Here is a 22,337-nt window from a genome sequence, read left to right on the forward strand (position 1 = left end):
CCATGATGACCCCTGTCCACCATCCAAAGTGTCTACATTGGGCATGTTAACATTAGTACTACCCATACTCAGCCAATGTAGTGCAGTGAGCTAATGTGTCATATAAAGCATACACTCCAAAACTTAAAAAATAATGTCCTTTAAGTATCCAAGAACGTACAAGAATGTACCAAAGAGCAATGATACTAATAAAATGCAGAAGTCCTTTCAAAAACTAGGTCAGGTTTCACACTGACAAAACACAGTAATCACTGAACTCAAGGAGAACAGCGAAAAAAATTCCATTGAAGTACTCAATCAAGAGTCTCCACTGATGCCCCCCAAAATTTTAATATGCAAAAGAAGAGTCCGTGGAGCCTCAGTTAAGAGTCTCAAAACACGGGATAGCCAGATATCCCTAGCCTGTTGCCAACGGGGTGCCTCCATGATGGGGAGAGCACCACACCACCCTGATAAATAACCCCTTAAGTCCCACTCGGTTGCGAGTATTGGAACATAAACAGGGAAACAACAGGGTGGCCCCTTTTGTCAATGTCTAACTCAAGGTGCGAGTATTGCGATCATGACAAGGGCTTGCAAAGGCAGGCGTCCACCCACAGACAGCCATTTCGGGGTATTTGCCCCTCGTCAGTGTAGGGTAGGATTCTGGCTAGTTGGGGCAATGACAAGTCAACCAACAAAACACAGTAATCACTGAACTCAAGGAGAACAGCGAAAAAAATTCCAATGAAGTACTCAATCAAGAGTCTCCACTGATGCCCCCCAAAATTTAAACATGCAAAACAAGAGTCCGTGGAGCCTCAGTTACGAGTCTCAAAACACGGGATAGCCAGATATCTCTAGTCTGTTGCCAACGGGGTGCCTCCATGATGGGGAGAGCACCACACCACCCTGATAAATAACCCCTTAAGTCCCACTCGGTTGCGAGTATTGGAACATAGACAGGGAAACAACAGGGTGGCCACTTTTGTCAATATCTAACTCAAGGTGCGAGTATTGCGATCATGACAAGGGCTTGCAAATTCAGGCCTCCACCCACAGACAGCCGTTTCGGGGTATTTGGCCCTCGTCAGTGTGGGGTAGGATTCTGGCTAGTTGGGGCAATGACAAATCAACCACCAAAACACAGTCATCACTGAACTCAAAGAGAACAGCGAAAAAAATTCCAATGAAGTACTCAAGAGTCTCCAGTGATGCCCCCCCAAATTTAAATATGCAAAACAAGAGATCCGTGGAGCCTCAGTTACGAGTCTCAAAACACGGGATAGCCAGATATCTCTAGCCTGTTGCCAACGGGTTTCACACTGTCACATCCTACAAACCAAATAATATTATGTAACAGCACAAATTACTGTTCGCCTACACGCCTCACTGGGCCCAATCCAAGGTTCATACCAAATCCTGCAACCCAAGTGGCCTTGCCCTGACTTGCATCGATGACATAGAAGGCTGTCCATTACACAATATTAGAGCATATATATAAGAACATAGTTACATAGTTAATAAGGTTGAAAAAAGACGAGAGTCTATAAAGTTCGTCCTACTGGATCATCGTCCTATCACATGTAATCTAGTGCCCATAACTTGTAATATATTTTTCATCCAGACCTCCCTTGAATGTATTGAATGAATCAGCCATGACAACATAGAAGATTCCCCCTTGTCATGGTTACACGGCTTGGTTGAGTCCTTTACAACCTATAAGATATATGTCGGAAAGTTGATGTGCCTCATTGACGTGTTTGCAACACATTGCTTGACTGCTTATTGGCCATGGTATATTGTACTCTGCATGCCACCAGGACAAAGAGCAAGTTGGTGACTTGGCCTTCAAATTGGATCCATGGAGCCTCAGGTGCGAGTCTCAAAACATGGGAAGTGAGTTAGACTTTGACGCAAAAGGGGCCACCCTGGTATTTCCCTATGCATGTTCCAATACTTGCAACCGAGTGGGACTTAAGGGCGATGTATCAGGGTGGTTTGGTGATCTCCTCACTGGGAGGCACCCCTTAACAACAGGATTCCTTCCCTGGAGGGATATCTGGCTATTCCCGTGTTTTGAGACTCACAACTGACGCTCTACAGACCCCTTTTTTGCATATTTAAATTTGTAGCGGGCAATGTATCAATGGAGACTCTTGAGTGAGTACTTCATCGGATTGTTTTTTTTCCCACTGATCACCCTGAACTCAGTGATTTCCTTGTTTTGTTGGCCTTCAAATCAATCTTGATCTCAATTTGATTGATCATCTGTGAAATATCTTGGAGAAAGAAGTCCCATCCATGAATGCTGCACCTCACACCACACAGGATCCGCTGGTGACTTGTTGGTTTCAGATACCACAGGACACCTCCAGAAATCAGAGCACAAGAAACGTACACAATATTAGCCAATAATAGGTCTTTATTAGTCGATCGCATAGAGAAATACAGGGGCCAGCACTCCCCAATTCACATGTAGAGGCAGGAGTACTATCACCAAAATGTCCTCATGGGAAGCCGGAGTAATTCATGAGAGCTATGGTGGTGCTCAGCGTCTGAGGCAACAGCTCATGGATTACAGTCTATTCACGAAATGAAGGAAATTGCGGCACTCACCAGTTCTTCTCTTCAAACTTTATTGTAGTATTCGGTACGTAAAAGTCCAGCCGGACGACAAGCAGGTGAGGGAGGACATACAAAGCGACGGCTGTTTCGTCACGGCTGCACACTTAATTAGTGTTGAGCAAAATTGCCGAACTGTCTGGGTTCAGCAACGTTCTCCAAACCTGAACACTCAGCTTTTGATTCCTGATGGCTGGAGATGTTGGATGCCACCCAATGGCTTCCAGGAGAGCATAGATACCCTTATGGTTGTATGCATGTTTCCAGGACTCCTTAAGGCAGCATTCAACTTCTCCGAATCCAAACAGTTCGACAAGTTCGCTCAACACTAGTCTTAATATTATAGCTGTCAGGTGTATATATCGGGGAAAGGCTGCTAAGGGTATAATGAGATACTCGTAAGAGGTCAGTATTACTTAGTTTCCTTCTCTTTCAGGTCTTTCTCAGCACTAGGAGAGGATCGTGGCTACTGAATCGCGTCTTTGATCATGGCCTCCCATTGGATATCGTCCTTTTCACACGATTCTTCGCATTGCTGATGGATGCTTTCCCATTTCTTGCAAACAGCTTCATGGAAAGAAAAGTCAACTCCAGAGTGGATCATGAAAATTTTGGTCTAAAACCCAAACACAGGTAAACGCTATCGTTGGTTTTCTTGTTCTATCAAAATGCGAAGTCAACGGGAAAGGATTTACTACATAAACTATGCACAATTCTGATGCAAGTTACCAAAAAAAGTAAAGTTTTTGGTAACCAATTCCTGCTACCGTAGCATATGATGTATCTGCCGTTCTTCTTTTTGGATACAGCTGCCACTTTTTGTAAGTTTAAGCATAAGGTGCTGCATTGAATCCTTGTACTTTGTGCATGAGCCTGTGAGTCTTTTTACAGCCAGTTGCTGAGATTGAAGGATATGGAACCAGCCCAAAGTATACAGGAAGGTTTGCATCATTGGTGGCATTGGTATTACCTCTATGATATTGGACGTACATCTATGTAAAGATGTTGGGGAGGGGAGTTTGGAGCTGGCGCGGGAGCTGAGCTCACTCCATACATGGTGCCATCCTATTATTATAGTTGGCATCTGCATGCAATGGCTGGGATAAAATAACTCCAGCAACTGCAATGGTGCTGGGCTGCAGATAACGTGTGCGGATCTCAGTTATGCACAAGTCTTGATCAACCATGTGGCTGGACCGGTTCATTCATGTGGCCCGTTACATCACTGTCTGCTGCACATCACTTGCTTATATACGGTAGTGCAATGTGTGACTGATAGTAATGATTTAAAGGGGTTATCCAGGATCAGAAAAAACTGTTACTTTCTTGCAAAACAGCGCCACCTCTATCCTCAGGTTGTGATTGGTATTACAACCATTCACTTGAATGCAACTAAGCTGCAAAACCCATACCCAAACGGTGGACAAGAGTGCTGGGTGATATTGTTCTAAGCCTGGATAATCTTTTTTAATGGCTGCACAAAATATCCAATTACCTGACGAATAAACGCTCCCAGGAAAGCTTATTTTTGCTCAATTATCGACCCATGTAAAAGAGCCTTCAGCCATTAGATGGATGGGGGCATCTCTTACAGGCAGGATGGAATAGGATCATGGTGACAGCACAATACACTGCAGTACATTCTTAGGCTATGTTCACACTGCGTATGATTCTGTCCGTAGATCGTATGCCGCCGTACATGTGCGGCTGAAACTACGCGAACATACGCCCCTAGTACAGTTCTGCTTCCCTAGCTTGTTTCGAAGCGATCTGAGGCAGGTCATTTACTTGGAAATCTTCGCCCAGCCCCGTAAACCACACAGAACCTTTTGGATCGAAAAATCAAGTTCAATTTGACAGAAATAAGTACTCCGTACGGGACCGCATGGAAATCCACGGCTGTGAGTTTCAACATTTCCGTCCTCAAACAATGGTCGTGTTCATTTTTCACGGCGCCGTATACGATCCGGTCGTAAGCTCATACGTAGTGTGCATTGTGCGGGCGTATATCGTATACTTTCAAGCGAACGCATCGACCTCAAAACTATGTGCGTATATTCGCAGTTCGCACTACGGATGGAATCATACGCAGTGTGAACATAGCCTTAAAGTGACTCTGTCAGGGGCTATGTTCACACAACGTCAACAATAGAGAAAAGGCGGCCGATTTTCACATTTTAAAAAACATCAGTTTTTGCCGAGAATTAACTGACTACAATGGCAATGCATTGAAGTCAATAGGAAGACAGATGTTCAATGTATTGAATAACAGACATTTTTGCCGCGGGCGTCAAAATAATGATCATGATCATTATTTTCGGACGTCTTTTGCAAACAGCTGACCTTTTTTTTAGTAGTTCACACACAGTTTTTCTTTTGTCACCGATCTTTCTCCGTTTTTACTATTAAATTCATTGGACTTTTCAATTAAGCCGCATCCAACAGCCAATTAGTAACCAAACTAGTATAATGTACAAACACCAGTCATTGCACTAAGGGGAGGCTAGACTCAAAATAACGGACGTCATTTTAAATGGATCTGAAAAAACGTTGTGTGAACATAGCCAGTAAGTGTATGCCGCCCTATCTTAAGGTATCATAAACTAGTGACAGAGAAGCTGAACAGAATGATGGATCACTTACATTATTCTGTGCAGCTGATCCAGAGATCTCCTCCTGAATAACAAGGACAATAAGTAGTCCTCTCCATTATGTGCGTGAGCACAGTAGTCCTGGATATTCATGAGAAGCAGAAACTCCGCCCACCAGCTGCTGATTGGCAGTTATCTCTCCATGCTGTGTATATCCAGTCAACTGCCAATCATCAGCTGGAGGGCGGGGAAGGGGTGTGGCACAAATCCTATTCTCCTGCATATTAGGAGAACGGCTGAGCAGAATGTCAGTAATACACTGATCTATTTAATATTTCTGTCACTAGTTTATGCTGCCCTCATTTTACGCACCATAAACCTAGTGACAGCTTTCTTTTTAAAGTCAATAATAGGACTGCCCTCTTGACTATTTAATCCAGAATGAGCAGAGATTTAATTGAATAAAGGTATCCTGGAAATTTTCCCATATAACCATGTATCAATCTGCTCAGCTTTTCTTACTCTATAAGGGTATGTGCACACTGAGCAATTCTCGCGTAATTCCGCCCGAATTCCGCTGCAAGAAGCGGGCGGAATCCGCACAAAATTCCGCCTGTGTAAATGCAACATTGCTCCTTCCATAGAGAACAATGGGATTTCCGACTGCCCATGCACACAGAGTAAATTTCCGCCCGGAATTCCGCGTGGAATCCGCCCCAAAAATTTACATGCCACTTATTTGGGCAGATTCCGCTAGAGGAATCCTATAGAAGTCAATGGGACTTGAAATTCCGCTTGAAATCCGCTCGATTTCCGCTTGAATTCCGCTCAATTTCCGCTTGAATTCTTTCAGAGCAGAATAGACAAGGAATTTTAAGCAGAAATCTTTCAGCTACAATTCCTCGAGAATTGCTTAGTGTGCACATACCCTAACATATGACAGGTTCCTGTTAATTGGAGCCATTAGTCATTTCTCTACAGCAGGGATGGGAAAACCTTCGTCCCTCCAACTACAGGGAGTTTGCTGTCCAGGCATGATGGAAGTTGGAGGGCCGAAGGTTCCCCATCCCTAATCTAGAAGAATAATTTGCATTTTGTCAAAACCTCAGGTCCATATCGTGTTTCTTGAAAACCAATTAAATCTACAAATAACTAGTAATGTCTCTGCTCTTTATCTCTGCAGGTTTCTCAGCCAACACCCTACGGTCAGCGATGATCTCCCCAATCGCATTATCTCTGGCAAAGTGCTGATGAAGACCAACATTAAGCGCTTTCTGGAGACGGACGTCGAATTTGAAGATGGGACGGTGGAGAAAGACATCGATGTCGTGATTTTTGCCACAGGATACAAATTTTTTTTTCCTTTTTTCGATGAATCCGTCATAAAAGTAGAAAAAAACCAAGTCCCCTTGTACAAGATGATGTTTCTGCCACATTTGGAAAAATCCACCGTGGCCTTCCTCGGCTACATCCAACCAATCGGGGCCATAATGCCCATGTCTGAGATTCAGGCTCGCTGGGCAACCAGAGTCTTTAAAGGTAATAAGTTCCGTAGCTGCTTCCACCATGTTAGTAAGCAGGTGCACCACTTATTATCCTTGCTGACTCAGTTTATAATGTGTTCCTAGGTATTTGTAAGTTGCCATCTATGAGTGAAATGAAGGCGGAGATCATGAAGAGAAGAGAGGACATGCAGAAGAGGTTGGCACTCTTAAGTAAAAATTTTGTTCATATTTAAAGGGGGTATTCCTGTAGTGAAAAGGTATCACCTATATACATGATTAAAGGGGAACTATCAGCAGGTTAGACAAATCTAAGCTGCTGATAGCCCCATATAGTATGTTGCCCCCCGAGGTATGTCTCTTACCTTCCTCCTCGGTGCCAGTCCCACGCTGTTAGTCGGGGTAAACTCCACTCCGTAGCACCCTAAGGAGCCCTGCCACTTCATCTGACCCACCCCTTCTAATGGTGACACCTCTAATCTTCTAATGACGCGGCAGCGCTCCTAAGGGTGCTCCGGAACAGAGTTTACCTCGACTAACAGCGCAGGACTGGTGCCGAGGAGGTGGGTAAGAGACATACCTTCCTCCTCAGTGTCCCCGGCAATATAGGGGGCTATCAGCAGGTTAGGGTGGTATTACACGGAACGATTATCGAAAAATCGTTAAATCGTTCGGATTTGAATGATAATCGTTTAGTGTAATAGCAGACAACGATTAAACGACCAATGAGAAATCGTTGGTTGTTTAATAGAATTTGGACCTATTTTTATCGTTGATCGTTTGCAAATTGTTCGCAGGTAATAAGTAGAGATGAGCGAACTTTTCAAAAGTTCGTTCCGACCGGACTTCCGGATTTTTTTTAAAAGTTCGGTTCGACCGAATTTCAGATTTTTTCGGATTTCATAGTTTAACCCCTTAGCGACCCATGACGTATCTGATACGTCATGGTGCCGCTCGGGGTGTTCAGAGCGGGGTCCCGCCGGGACCGCGCTCTGAACGGCGCTGATCCCGGCTGACACGTGCAGCCGGGCAGTGCCTCTAATTAAGCCTCTAAGTGCAGCTGTCAAACCTGACAGCTGCACTTAGAGGCTTAGGTAAACACATCCCTGGTGTCTAGTGGGACGGATCTCCCCCCCGCGATGCGATCGCGGGGGGGAGATCCGTTCTTCTGCCCGTGCCGGGCCTCAGCGTCGGAATGACGCTGATCCCGGCTCGGCAATAGATTGCTATGGCCTGCAGCAGGCCATAGTAATCTATGACCGATCTCATGGATCTTTGCTGTGTATATACACAGCATTGATCTCTATGAGAGATCAGTGCTGTCTATATACAAGTCCCCCAGGGGGGCTTCTAGTTACAGTAAAAAAAAAAAGTAAAAAAGTGTTTTTATTAATAAAAAATCCCCTCCCCTAATAAAAGTCCAAATCACCCCCCTTTTCCAATTTTATAAATATAAATAAATAAACATATTTAGTATCGCCGCGCGCGTAATCGCCCGAACTATTAATTAATCACATTCCTGATCTCGCACGGTAAACGGCGTCAGCGCAAAAAATTCCAAAGTGCAAAATTGCGCATTTTTGGTCGCATCAAATCCAAAAAAAATGTAATAAAAAACGATCAAAAAGTCGTATATGCGCAATCAAGGTACCGATAGAAAGAACACATCATGGCGCAAAAACTGACACCTCACACAGCCCCATAGACCAAAGGATAAAAGCGCTATAAGCCTGGGAATGGAGCGATTTTAAGGAACGTATATTTGTTAACAATGGTTTGAATTTTTTACAGGCCATCAGATACAATAAAAGTTATACATGTTATATATCATAGTAATCGTAACGACTTGAGGAACATGCATAACAAGTCAGTTTTACCATAGGACGGACGGCGTAAATGCAAAACTCCCCGAAATCAAAACAAATTCGTTTTTTTTTCAATTTGACAGCGCAAATGATTTTTTTCCGGTTTTGCAGCATATGTTATGGAAAAATTATGCCTGTAATTGCAAAGTACAATTGGTTTCGCAAGAAATAAGCGCTCATATACGTCTCTAGGTGAAAAAATGCAAGCGCTATGGACTTTTAAACTTAAAATGGAATAAGCAAAAGCGCAAAAACGAAAATAGGCTTTGACCTTAAGGGGTTAAAGCATCTATATGATACGGGGGTAGTGTATTTGGTTGAATTTAGGGCTCTCAAATTTTTTTTTTAGACTTCAATATTCACCAGTACAGGGTCTATGCAGGAAATTCACCATTACAGGGTCTATGCAGGAAACTCACCATTACAGGGTCTATGCAGGAAATTCACCATTACAGGGTCTATGCAGGAAACTCACCATTACAGGGTCTATGCAGGAAACTCACCATTACAGGGTCTATGCAGGAAATTCACCATTACAGGGTCTATGCAGGAAACTCACCATTACAGGGTCTATGCAGGAAACTCACCATTACAGGGTCTATGCAGGAAATTCACCAATACAGGGTCTATGCAGGAAACTCACCTTTACAGGGTCTATGCAGGAAAAAGGTCACAAATGCAGTGAAGGAGCAGCAGTAGTCATTGGAGGCCAGTGGTAACAGTCTCATTCCTCTCTCTCTCAGCACACTGCCTCATGCGGTCATGTGACCGCTCCTCTTAAAGCAATACTAACGTCACAGGGGGTGGGCTAATGTAACATCCCTGCTGATTGGATGTGTTCCGGGCATCATGGGAAAGCGCTTTTCCTGCCTGAACACTTCCTGCTTTCTAAAATGGGGGCTGCCATTTTAGAAAGCAAGAAAAAAAAATTTGGAACGGACTTCCAAAAATCCGGATTCAATCGGACTCGGACTTTTTGGAAAATCCAACCCGAATCCCATACCACAGGGCTCAGCTATCTTAATTTGTATAAGGTTTAAGGCTATGTTCACACAAAGTAAAACTACGGCCGTAGTTTTGCAGTATGGAACAATTCCTTATTTGCAATGGGATCCCGGCCGGAGCGTACACACATCGTATACGCTCCGGCCGGGATCCCATTCGCCGCCGGAAAAAAATGACAGGTCAGTTTTCTGCGGCCGGAATTCAGTGAATTCCGGCCGCAAAAGGACCTGTCAGTTCACACAGTTCACTGTGGACTGTGGGAAGCTCTGATGCGGGCGCACGCTGATGCGCCCGCATCAGAGCTCCACGGTCGGAAAGATGATCCAGCCAAGATGATCCGGCCAGAGACCGGCCGTTCCGTGACCCCGGCCGGGTCTCATACAACGTGTGAACAAAGCCTAAGGCTGGGTTCACACACAGTATATTTCAGGCAGTATTTGGTCCTCATGTCCGGTCCTCATAGCAACCAAAACCAGGAGTGGATTAAAAACACAACAGTTCACACACAGTTTTCTAAAAGGTCCTATTAGACGGCCCGATCATAAAGGGTAAACGAGCACTTGTTTACTAAGCAATTACACGGGCCGACTATCGGGCAGCAAGGGCTGCAGGGACATCGTTCGCAATCTCCGTGCAGCCCTTGCCTTTAGTGTAAAACAATAAAGTATTTACAGTACTTACCTTACCTACCACGTCCCCCCCCCCCCCCCCCCCCGTGTCCTTGGGCCTTCCCTGGTCTCTGCAGCTCTGTATTCTGTTCCCGTCTGGTCTCTGCACTGACAGGGTGCTCAGCCAATCACTGTCCGCAGTCTTGAGCGGCCTGTCAGTGCAGAGACCGGACCAGACGGGAACAGAAGACAGAGGTGCAGAGACCAGGGAAGACCCGAGGACACTGGGAAGGTGGTATCAGGCTTCGGCTGCGGATTGCTATTACACATAGCTATTACACGTAGCAATGCAAGCCCAACGCCCAATGATTTTAGATCTAGACCTAAAGAAATCTCTATTACACAGAGTGATAACGGGCCGTATTGGCCTTCTTCAGCCAATTATCGCTCCATATAATGGGGCCCTAAGTGCTAAGTTGTGATTATGGGAGACCCCTCCGTTGTTATTATGAAATGAATCCTAATCATTATATTTTTCATAAGCAGCTTCGCTTCCAATTCCTTTATTGCTCTTAATTAGGGGAACATTGAGTGGTCATTTTTTGTAATTTTATAAAATGTATTGCATGTAAAAGTAATAGTGTATATAAAGAGATTAGTGAATTTCCAGAAACTAATTTGTTACAACCAACCACCAGATTCGATTTAGTCAGAATGAAATGCACGTCTATTGCCCTGAAGTCACATATGAAACCCTGAGATCTTCTTGGTTTCACGTTTTCTAAATGTGTCCTCTGTATAATAGGGTTACATTTTTTGTATGTACATAGCTTGTACTGTATCCTACTAAGGATCGCTATGTGTTCTTATACAGATATGTGGAGAGCGAGCGTCACACCATACAAGTGGACTACGTGAGTTACATGGATGAAGTAGCAGTAGAGATAGGCTGCAGGCCGAATCTGAAGAAGTTGTTTCTGACGGACCCCAAGCTGGCCTGGGAGGTGTTCTTCGGCCCCTGCTCCCCGTACCAGTATCGCCTGTGCGGACCTGGACAGTGGAAGGACGCGAAGAAAGCCATCTTAACCCAGCACGAACGCGTCATCAAGCCCATGAAGACGCGAAGCATGAGAGACGACGGTTCTCAGGGCTCCTTCACATTCATTATTAAGATCTTTGGCATTCTGATTCTTTTTGCTGCTTTGTATATCTGTATGTAGTTATAATAACGTTTTCATCTAGGGGGCGCAAATTCACCTCAGCATTAAAGGGGTATTCCCATCTCCTGCAACTCATGGTATATCCATAGTAATAAGTCCCCGGGACCCACATTTATCTATACAATGGCGGCCTCCAATCCCATCCCACCCAAATGTCATGGGCAGAGACGACCGGGATTACGGAAACTGCAAAAGTGAATTGGAATGGCGGTACGGCTCACCGGCCTGGTTTGTAATCCCGGCAACATTCATTACCTGAGATGGAAATAAAGAAGAGGAGCTAGACTGGAATTAAAGGGATTTATGGCGCAGTCTTTTAGTAAGATTCTCTTTGTTGCCCATAGCAACCAATCATAGTTGAGCTTTCATTTTACCAGAGCAATGAGAAATTAAGGCTGAGCTGTGATTGGTTGCTATGGGAGCTGTGATTGGTTTCTATGGGCAACAAAGAGAACCTTACTGTAAGAAGGTAAAATGAAAGCTGAGCTGTGATTGGTTGCTAAAGGCAACAAAGAGAACCTTACTATAAGACAGCTCTACAAATCTCCCCCATGTACAAAAACTTGCAGGGAATACCCCTTTAAATTCTTATATTTTAGCTTCACATTAACTTCTGTCAAAATCTTAAAACCCTTTAAGCGCACCTGTCAATATAATTAACGTTTAATGGGTCAGTCAGGTTCTGAGTTCAGGTTCCCACCCTGACCGATCACTTCTCGTACTCGTACTTCTCTTCCTGGTCTGTGGATGTGGGTGAAATGATGCCACAGGATTACATTATGAAACAGACACATGACGTGGAGTCGGGAGAGAGAGCGCTAAGCTCAGGCCTTGTCCTGTCTCGGCTTTTATGACATATCAAAAGTTGTTTTTTTTTTTTTTTTCCATGACAGACTTTTTTTGCCCCACTTTCCCAACCCTTACCCTCCTTTTCACGTCCTCCTAATTTTCCTTTGTTCCTGTTCATTTTGAGCGGTAAAGGTTGTTCTATACAGCAGTGTGTGCAGATGGGACATCTCTATGGGGAGCCTGGCTTCCATTATAGACTTTCCTGCCCTGGATTCAATGTCCTTCATTGTGCTCTGCTGCTTTTACTCTATTGATGTTCAATAAACATTTTTTAAAAAGTTTATTTAATTTTTTTATTTTATAATGACAGCAATCGATTAAAACAGGGATGGGGAACCTTCGGCCCTCCAGTTGTTGCAAAACTACAATTCCCATCATGCCTGGATAACCAAAGCGAAGCTTTGGCTGTCCAGGCATGATGGGAATTGTAGTTTTGCAACAGCTGGAGGGCCGAATGTTCCCCATCCCTGGATAAAAGCAATATAAGCTCTGACATGTCCTCGGACATAGAAGGTATACTGGAAATTTCCATATACAAAGTATGTTGGGAAATTAAATTGTACAATAAAATAAATTGTACAATAAGATTTTCACCTCTAAATTTCACCTTTAAAAAAAAAGTCACATGATTGCTTATTATGATCTGTACCTTTAAAAAAAAGTTAAACGATTGCTTATTATGATCTCAGCCTGACTTCTTGTGGCAGCTTATCTAGCACGGCCTGTGAACGTTTAGCTACCCCCCTGGCTCCACCAGTCCCCTTATATGTATGAATAGTCAACTTGGCTGAGTATTTTCATATTCTTAAAGGAATTTTCCCAGCACCGCTGCATCACCCTCTCGCTTCCTGGATTGGTGCAGGGGCGGGCACAAGAGAAGCGAGGACGGGACACAGCTGAATTAGCTCGGCTTTGCTGTATCTCCCAATGAGGTTACACAAGTCTTCGGGGACAATCTTTGCCTTGGAGACATGTGTGACCTCAGAGGGGGGAGGAGAGGGAGTAAAAATCTACACTTAGCGCTCCCAAGGATTTTGGCCACTGACATCACAGCCCGGCCACTGCTATTAGAACAGAGAGCAGTGGTCGGGAACCTAGGCTATCAACACTACAAGGAGAGAATAGGGCCAAATTACAAAAGAAAGCAATTTTGCTAATGCAAAACATTTGCAAAATTGCTTTATTCTGCATTCCCTGTCATCTGACAAAAATTTAGGTGATGAGAATACCCCTTTAAAGGGGGGAGATAAGCTGCTGCTAGAGTCCTATGGCAGCGGCTTATCTTCCTGAGAACCCAAACGTCAAAAATCTACATACAATAAAACTACAGGCAGAGATTAACTCCAAACAAGTTCTTAGTGATCGGACGTATAGTCCCTTCTCGTCCACGCTCCTCAGTGATTACATAAAGGTAATAATACACAGGGACGATGTTTTCCCCGTCTCCTGGTGATCGGGAATGCTGAAGTCCTACTATTCCGGCCCCACAAGCTGTAGGGTTGATAAGTGGGTTCACAGGCAATCTTACAAATGGCTTGTATGATATCCTGACACAGATAACGCCCTATAATCTCAGCCAGGGAGAGTTGTTTGTGTTGGACTTTACACAGTAGAAAGTTTGACTCTATTTAAGTCTCTGATCATTGTAGAGTAAGTACAGTACTCCATACCGGGCAGGCAATCGGCAACGGCAGGTAAGTAAGGTGCAGTATATTTCTAGCTCAGCTACTTTGTAGATATACACCTGAAAATGGAGTGTTATAGGACAACTGGTAGAGCATGAAAAAAGTCTTGGACACGGGAGTAGGAAGCTGGTGTAAGGGATTATATGGGGGATTATCATTCTGTGTAATACGGCCATCGATTAACCAATGAATGTGCAAACTCATAGTAACATTGTAAGGTCGAAAGAAGACAAGAGTCCTAGAGAAAATCTACTGTGTTGATCCAGGGAACCCCTATGAGACAGACGACAATTGCCCCATCACAGGGATAAATTTCCTTCCCGACTCCAATGACGATCAGAATAATCTTTGGATCAGCTCGCTTGTTCGCTAAATGCACGATTTATCGGCTGTGCATCTCCTGCATGGAAGATCCAGCGCAATACTCAATCCTTAAAGGGGTTATCCAGCCCTACAAAAACATGGCCACTTTTGCCCCGCTCTTGTCTCCAGATTGGGTGGGGTTTGAAACTCAGTTCAAACTCCAAGATCATATTAGTGAAGTGACTGGTACAGGGGGAGACATCAGTGTAGTGACTGGTACAGGAGGAGACATCAGTGTAGTGACTGGTACAGGAGGAGACATCAGTGTAGTGACTGGTACAGGAGGAGGAGACATCAGTGTAGTTACTGGTACAGGGGGAGACATCAGTGTAGTGACTGGTACAGGAGGAGGAGGCATCAGTGTAGTGACTGGTACAGGAGGAGGCATCAGTGTAGTGACTGGTACAGAGGGAGACATCAGTGTAGTGACTGGTACAGGGGGATGAGACATCAGTGTAGTGACTGGTACAGGGAGGTATCAGTGTAGTGACTGGTACAGGAGGAGGAGACATCAGTGTAGTGACTGGTACAGGAGGAGGCATCAGTGTAGTGACTGGTACAGGGGGAGACATCAGTGTAGTGACTGGTACAGGAGGAGGAGGCATCAGTGTAGTGACTGGTACAGGAGGAGGAGGCATCAGTGTAGTGACTGGTACAGGAGGAGGCATCAGTGTAGTGACTGGTACAGGGGGAGACATCAGTGTAGTGACTGGTACAGGAGGAGACATCAGTGTAGTGACTGGTACAGGAGGAGGAGACATCAGTGTAGTGACTGGTACAGGGGGAGGCATCAGTGTAGTGACTGGTACAGGAGGAGGAGACATCAGTGTAGTGACTGGTACAGGAGGAGGAGACATCAGTGTAGTGACTGGTACAGGAGGAGGCATCAGTGTAGTGACTGGTACAGGGGGGGACATCAGTGTAGTGACTGGTACAGGGGGAGGAGACATCAGTGTAGTGACTGGTACAGGAGGAGACATCAGTGTAGTGACTGGTACAGGGGGAGACATCAGTGTAGTGACTGGCACAGGGGGAGACATCAGTGTAGTGACTGGTACAGGGGGAGACATCAGTGTAGTGACTGGCACAGGGGGAGACATCAGTGTAGTGACTGGTACAGGGGGAGGAATCAGTGTAGTGACTGGTACAGGGGGAGACATCAGTGTAGTGACTGGTACAGGAGGAGGAGACATCAGTGTAGTGACTGGTACAGGGGGAGACATCAGTGTAGTGACTGGTACAGGGGGAGACATCAGTGTAGTGACTGGTACAGGGGGAGACATCAGTGTAGTGACTGGTACAGGAGGCATCAGTGTAGTGACTGGTATAGGAGGAGACATCAGTGTAGTGACTGGTACAGGAGGGGGAGACATCAGTGTAGTGACTGGTACAGGAGGAGGAGGCATCAGTGTAGTGACTGGTACAGGAGGAGGAGACATCAGTGTAGTGACTGGTACAGGAGGAGGAGACATCAGTGTAGTGACTGGTACAGGAGGAGGAGACATCAGTGTAGTGACTGGTACAGGGGGAGACATCAGTGTAGTGACTGGTACAGGAGGAGACATCAGTGTAGTGACTGGTACAGGAGGAGGAGGCATCAGTGTAGTGACTGGTACAGGGGGAGACATCAGTGTAGTGACTGGTACAGGAGGAGGAGGCATCAGTGTAGTGACTGGTATAGGAGGAGGCATCAGTGTAGTGACTGGTACAGGAGGAGACATCAGTGTAGTGACTGGCACAGGGGCAGGCAATGGTGTAGTTACCTGGCAAAGGGGAGGCAAAACGTTATATCGCTCGAATTTAAACGATTATGGTCTTGTGTAATTGCAGTCAATGACCGAAAAATCGTTTGTGTGTCGCTGATTGTTGATTTAGATCTGACCCTAAAATTGTCGCTAATCGTTCAGTGTTATTCTAAATCGTTCCTTTTTTTTTTGCCTTGGATCAGATGAAGTAAACAATCGTAGTGACGACTATTGCTCTGTGTAATATAGTGAACAATTTCAGGTTAACGATAAACAATCTTGTTAGCGATAATTTATCGTTAATCGTTAAAAATCGTTTGGTCCTATTAGACGAAGCAATTGCTAATGATTAAAGATAAACGTTTGCAAACGAGATTGTTTATCGTTAACCTGCAATTGTTCACCATATTACACAGAACGATGGTCGTTAGTTACGATCGTTACAGCGTTTACTCCATCTGATCCCGGCAAAAGTAGGAACGATTTGGAATTAGGGTCCATTTAAACAGAAAGATTATCTGACAGATTATCTGCCAAAGATTTAAAGCCAAAGCCAGGAATGGATTTGAAAAGAGTAGGAATCTCAGTCTTTCCTTTATGACCTGTTCCCTGTTTATAGTCTGTTTCTGGCTTTGGCTTCAAATCTTTGGCATATAATCTGTCAGATAATCTTTCCGTGTAAATGGACCCTTATGCTAAGTTGACACGAGGCGATTATTGGCCCGATCGTACGATTTTGAAGTAACGATTTTTTTAAATAACGATCAGCGTTTAGATGGAACGATATCTCATACAGAAAATTCGTTTTGCGATCGCTTAAGCCTATCTCACACATAGGTATAATCAGTGAACGACTGTTTAAACGGAACGATCGGCGAATTTTTTGCAAACGACGAACGACGATTTCAGAACATGTTAAAAGATCAAAATGAACGATTTATCAATCGTTCGCCGCGTTTACACGTACGATTATCGTTCGAATTCGATCGTTATCGCGAAAATTCGCCCGATAATCGTTCCGTGTAAACGTAGCATTACACTGAACGATTAACGATGACTTTAGGGTCAGATCTAAATCAACGATTGACGACACACAAATGATTTTTTTTCGATCGTTGCCTGAAATTACACAGGACGATTATCGTTTAAATTACAGCCATATAACGATTTTCCTTACGATAATTGACCCATGTAATAGGGCCCTAAACAGGACTTCTCAACAAGTAGCATCACGTAGATCCTTGGCAATCAGCTTCATGTTTTTAATTGTTTTATGTGTGTACAGTTTACGTTTATTTATTATTATTTTTTTTTTATAGGGTGTTTGTATGATTAACCCGGTATATTTGCACTATGCTTTTATGTAATTATTTCTTGCACAGTTTACTTTGATTTTACTCACTTTCTCCCGTAATAATTCTACCTATAAAACAATAGACGGTAGAAGGAGAAAGTGAGGCTGTAATATTAATCATCTAAGCTAAGGCAAGGGTGAACTAAGTCTGTCCTGAGAAAAGTGCAAACGTGCAAACTCCACTGTGTGAGCTTCAGTACACTCATATTTATTGCTATTATGTTACTTGCATGACTGTTCTGTATGTAAAAGGTTATTATTGTGCATGGAGGGAAGCAGGAGGAGGAGGTTCCCTCTGTACAGTGTCCGCCTGTCATTGGGGAGGCCACTCTCCCTTCTTGCTCGTCACTTTCTTTTAACAGTTTAATGGCTGGAGGCTGGGTGCACGCTGTGTATAATTACTGGGAGTGCAATGTGTATATACAGGGTTAAAGGAGAGAGGGAAGAACAGCACAACAGGAGCAGGAAGAGCTGACTGCTGTGCGACTGACACTACTGGATCCAGGCAAGTAGTACAGAGTCCGCTGAGATGGCGTACTATATATATATATATATATATATATATATATATACAGCGTCCGGTGAGATGGCATATATTATATATACAGCGTCTGGTGAGATGACATATATATATATATATATACACAGTGTCAAGTGAGATGACATATATTATATATACAGCGTCCGGTGAGATGGCATATATTATATATACAGCGTCCGGTGAGATGGCATATATTATATATACAGCGTCCGGTGAGATGGCATATATTATATATACAGAGTCCGGTAATATGGCATACAATATATATACAGAGTCCGGTGAGATGGCATACAGTATATATACAGTGCCCAGTGAGATGGCATATATTATATATACAGCGTCCGGTAATATGGCATACACTATATATATAGAGCCCGGTGAGATGGCATATATTATATATACAGAGTCCAGTGAGATGGCATATATTATATATACAGCGTCTGGTAAAATGGCATATATTATATATACAGTGTCTGGTGAGATGGCATATATTATATATACAGAGTCCAGTGAGATGGCATACAATATATATACAGAGTCCGGTGAGTTGGCATACAATATATATACAGAGCCTGGTGAGATAGCATATATTATATATACAGAGTCCAGTGAGATGGCATACAATATATATACAGAGCCTGGTGAGATGGCATATATTATATAAACAGAGCCTGGTGAGATGGCATACAGTATATATACAGTGTCTGGTGAGATAGCATACAGTATATATACAGCGTCCGGTGAGATGGCATACAATATACTGTATATACAGAGCCCGGTGAGATAGCATACAGTATATATACAGAGTCCGGTGAGATAGCATATATTATATATACAGAGTCCGGTGAGATGGCATACACTATATATACAGAGTCCGGTAATATGGCATACAGTATATATACAGCGTCCGGTGAGATGGCATACAGTATATATAGAGTCCGGTTAGATGGCATACAATATATATACAGAGTCCGGTGAGATGGCATACAGCATATATACAGAGTCCGGTGAGATGGCATATATTATATATACAGAGTCCGGTGAGATGGCATATATTATATATACAGCGTCCGGTGAGATGGCATACAATATATATACAGAGTCCGGTGAGATGGCATATATTATATATACAGTGTCTGGTGAGATGGCATATATTATATATACAGAGTCCGGTGAGATGGCATATATTATATATACAGCGTCCGGTGAGATGGCATACAATATATATACAGAGTCTGGTGAGATGGCATATATTATATATACAGAGCCTGGTGAGATGGCATACAGTATATATACAGAGTCTGGTGAGATAGCATACAGTATATATACAGTGCCCGGTGAGATGGCATACAGTATATATACAGAGTCCGGTGAGATGGCATACAGTATATATACAGAGTCTGGTGAGATGGCATACACTATATACACAGTGCCTGGTGGGATAGTGTACAATGCCCTTAGTCTTATTGAATACGCTGTGTTTGCGTTGTATAAATGTTTAGATAACACAGGGTAAATTTATCTACACATTACGCCTTATGTAATAGCACATATAGCACCACGGGGCAGATGTATAATGTCATTGTGCAGGCTGCTACATTGTGCTTCATGCATACTTATAGGTTGGGGGAGGGGGAATCTCGGTTCAGAACGCAGAAGTCTTTATAGTTTATCATGATACGTTAACATTGGTTTAGCTGATGGCTCGGTGAAATTCATGTTTGGCTTTGGTGTTATGTCATTATGTATAGAATGTGATGTAATATGTTATTATACTAGAAAATGTACCCGGCGCTGCCCGGGTATAAAGTGTCAGTGTCCTGTATACCTGCAGGGTCGTATTTACCATTAGGCACCCATGGTCTGGTGCGTAGGGTAGCACCTTGCAGAGGGGCAGTACCCTACCTTTCAGACTTTTCCAGGGGGGTATGGCGGTATTGGTCTGGTATAGCGGTGTTATCCAGTCACAGTATGGCGGTATTGGTCAGGTGTGGTATGGCGGTGTTATCCAGTCACAGTATGTGGTATTGGTCAGGTCTAGTATGGCGGTGTTCTCCAGTCACAGTGTGGCGGTATTGGTCAGGTCTGGTATAGCGGTGTTATCCAGTCACAGTATGGCGGTATTAGTCAGGTCTGGTATGGTGTGGCGGTGTTACCCAGTCACAGTATGGCGGTATTGGTCAGGTGTGGTATGGCGGTGTTATCCAGTCACAGTATGGTGGTATTGGTCAGGTCTGGTATGGCGGTGTTCTCCAGTCACAGTGTGGCGGTATTGGTCAGGTCTCTTATAGTGGTGTTATCCAATCACAGTATGGCGGTATTGGTCAGGTGTGGTATGGCAGTGTTATCCAGTCACAGTATGGCAGTATTTGTCAGGTCTGGTATGGCAGTGTTATCCAGTCACAGTATGGCGGTATTGGTCAGGTCTGGTATAGCAGTTTTTTTCAGTCATAGTATGGTGGTATTGGTCAGGTGTGTTATGACAGTGTTATCCAGTCACAGTATGGTAGTATTGGTCAGGTCTGGTGTGGCAGTGTTATCCAGTCACGTTATGGTGGTATTGGTCACGTCTGTTATAGCGGTGTTATCGAGTCACAGTATGGCGGTATTGGTCAGGTCTGGTATGGCAGTGTTATCCAGTCACAGTATGGCGGTATTGGTCAGGTCTGATATGACAGTGTTATCCAGCACAGTATGGCGGTATTGGTCAGGTCTGGTGTTGCAGTGTTACCCAGTCACAGTATGGCGGTATTGGTCAGGTCTGGTATGGCAGTGTTATCCAGTCACAGTATGGCGGTATTGGTCAGGTCTGGTATGGCAGTGTTATCCAGTCACAGTATGGCGGTATTGGTCAGGTCTGGTATGGCAGTGTTATCCAGTCACAGTATGGCGGTATTGGTCAGGTCTGGTATGGAGGTGTTACCCAGTCACAGTGTGGCGGTATTGGTCAAGCGTGTTATGACAGTGTTATCCAGCACAGTATGGCGGTATTGGTCAGGTCTCGTGTGGCAGTGTTACCCAGTCACAGTATGGCGGTATTGGTCAGGTCTGGTGTGGCGGTGTTGGTCAGGTCTGGTATAGCGGTGTTATCCAGTCACAGTGTGGCGGTATTGGTCAGGTCTGGTATGGCAGTGTTATCCAGTCACAGTATGGCGGTATTGGTCAGGTCTGGTATGGAGGTGTTACCCAGTCACAGTGTGGCAGTATTGGTCAGGCGTGTTATGACAGTGTTATCCAGCACAGTATGTCGGTATTGGTCAGGTCTGGTATGACAGTGTTATCCAGCACAGTATGGCGGTATTGGTCAGGTCTGGTGTGGCAGTGTTACCCAGTAGTGCCCTGTGTATACATGTACTGTATAAATGGAGTAGGGGGTCCTGTATATACTTGTACTGTATAGATGGAGTAGGGGGTCCTGTATATACCTGTACTGTATAGATGGAGTAGGGGGTCCTGTATACATGTACTGTATAGATGGAGTAGGGGGTCCTGTATACATGTACTGTATAGATGGAGTAGGAGGTCCTGTATATACATGTACTGTATAGATGGAGTAGGGGGCCCTGTATACATGTACTGTATAGATGGAGTAGGGGGTCCTGTATATACATGTACTGTATAGATGGAGTAGGGGGTCCTGTATACATGTACTGTATAGATGGAGTAGGGGGTCCTGTATATACATGTACTGTATAGATGGAGTAGGGGGTCCTGTATATACATGTACTGTATAGATGGAGTAGGGGGTCCTGTATACCTGTACTGTATAGATGGAGTAGGGGGGTCCTGTATACATGTACTGTATAGATGGAGTAGGGGGTCCTGTATACCTGTACTGTATAGATGGAGTAGGGGGTCTACCAGTTATTACTGTGGATGTTGTGAGGCAGCTTCCCTAGCAACCATTGCTCCCTGTGAGGATGACAGCAGTAATCCTATTGGTTGCTAAGGCTCCAACTGCCGTGTCTGCTGCAGCTAATTATATCACCTGTGTTTGCAGTGAGGAGATTTTCCAATTCATCTCTATGGGGCGCCGCTCTTCCCCCTCCCCCTCCTCTCCTGTACATCTGGCGGGGACAGGGCCTTCGCTAAAACCTTCCCGGGCACCCAATGTATCTGTGTGCCAAATTTGGGGTCAAACGGTTCAGGCGTTTGGAAGTCTATTTGGGACAGACAGACAGACTTTGATTTTTATGATATAGATATGTATAGAATGTGATGTAATATGTTATTATATATGTATAGAATGTGATGTAATCTGTGTCTGGGCAGCTCTATAGAAGTTTGGTACAGAATACATATACTGGGAACCTGACTCTGACAGTTGTGAGACTAAGGCCTTATTCACACAGCCCGTAAGGTTGTCCGTAATTGCGGTTCAGCTTAGAATACATTGATTTATATT

The 22,337-nt window shown here is 44.2% G+C and overlaps 2 protein-coding genes across 5 annotated transcripts in view; both read left to right on the plus strand.

Moving 5' to 3' along the window:
- LOC138789056 (flavin-containing monooxygenase 5-like) overlaps nucleotides 1-12,525 on the plus strand; it is a 115,568-nt gene extending 103,043 nt beyond the window's left edge. Inside the window, exons 6-9 of the mRNA XM_069967589.1 lie at nucleotides 3,041-3,237; nucleotides 6,379-6,734; nucleotides 6,824-6,896; nucleotides 11,050-12,525. Coding sequence (XP_069823690.1) covers nucleotides 3,041-3,237; nucleotides 6,379-6,734; nucleotides 6,824-6,896; nucleotides 11,050-11,395 — 972 coding nt within the window. The 3' untranslated portion in view covers nucleotides 11,396-12,525. The remainder of the gene's footprint in view (nucleotides 1-3,040; nucleotides 3,238-6,378; nucleotides 6,735-6,823; nucleotides 6,897-11,049) is intronic.
- Nucleotides 12,526-13,875: 1,350 nt separating this feature from the next.
- LOC138789058 (flavin-containing monooxygenase 5-like) overlaps nucleotides 13,876-22,337 on the plus strand; it is a 30,164-nt gene continuing 21,702 nt past the window's right edge. For 2 of the 4 annotated variants that reach the window (XM_069967590.1, XM_069967593.1), the window contains exon 1: nucleotides 13,876-13,938. The gene's annotated coding sequence lies outside the window, so the exon portion shown is untranslated. Of the gene's footprint in view, nucleotides 13,939-17,834; nucleotides 17,897-19,084; nucleotides 19,105-22,337 lie in introns of those variants that run through there. The other 2 variants (XM_069967591.1, XM_069967592.1) reach the window with 2 other exon arrangements.

Source organism: Dendropsophus ebraccatus, chromosome 4 (assembly GCF_027789765.1).
Source record: "Dendropsophus ebraccatus isolate aDenEbr1 chromosome 4, aDenEbr1.pat, whole genome shotgun sequence".
Lineage (NCBI taxonomy): Eukaryota > Metazoa > Chordata > Amphibia > Anura > Hylidae > Dendropsophus > Dendropsophus ebraccatus.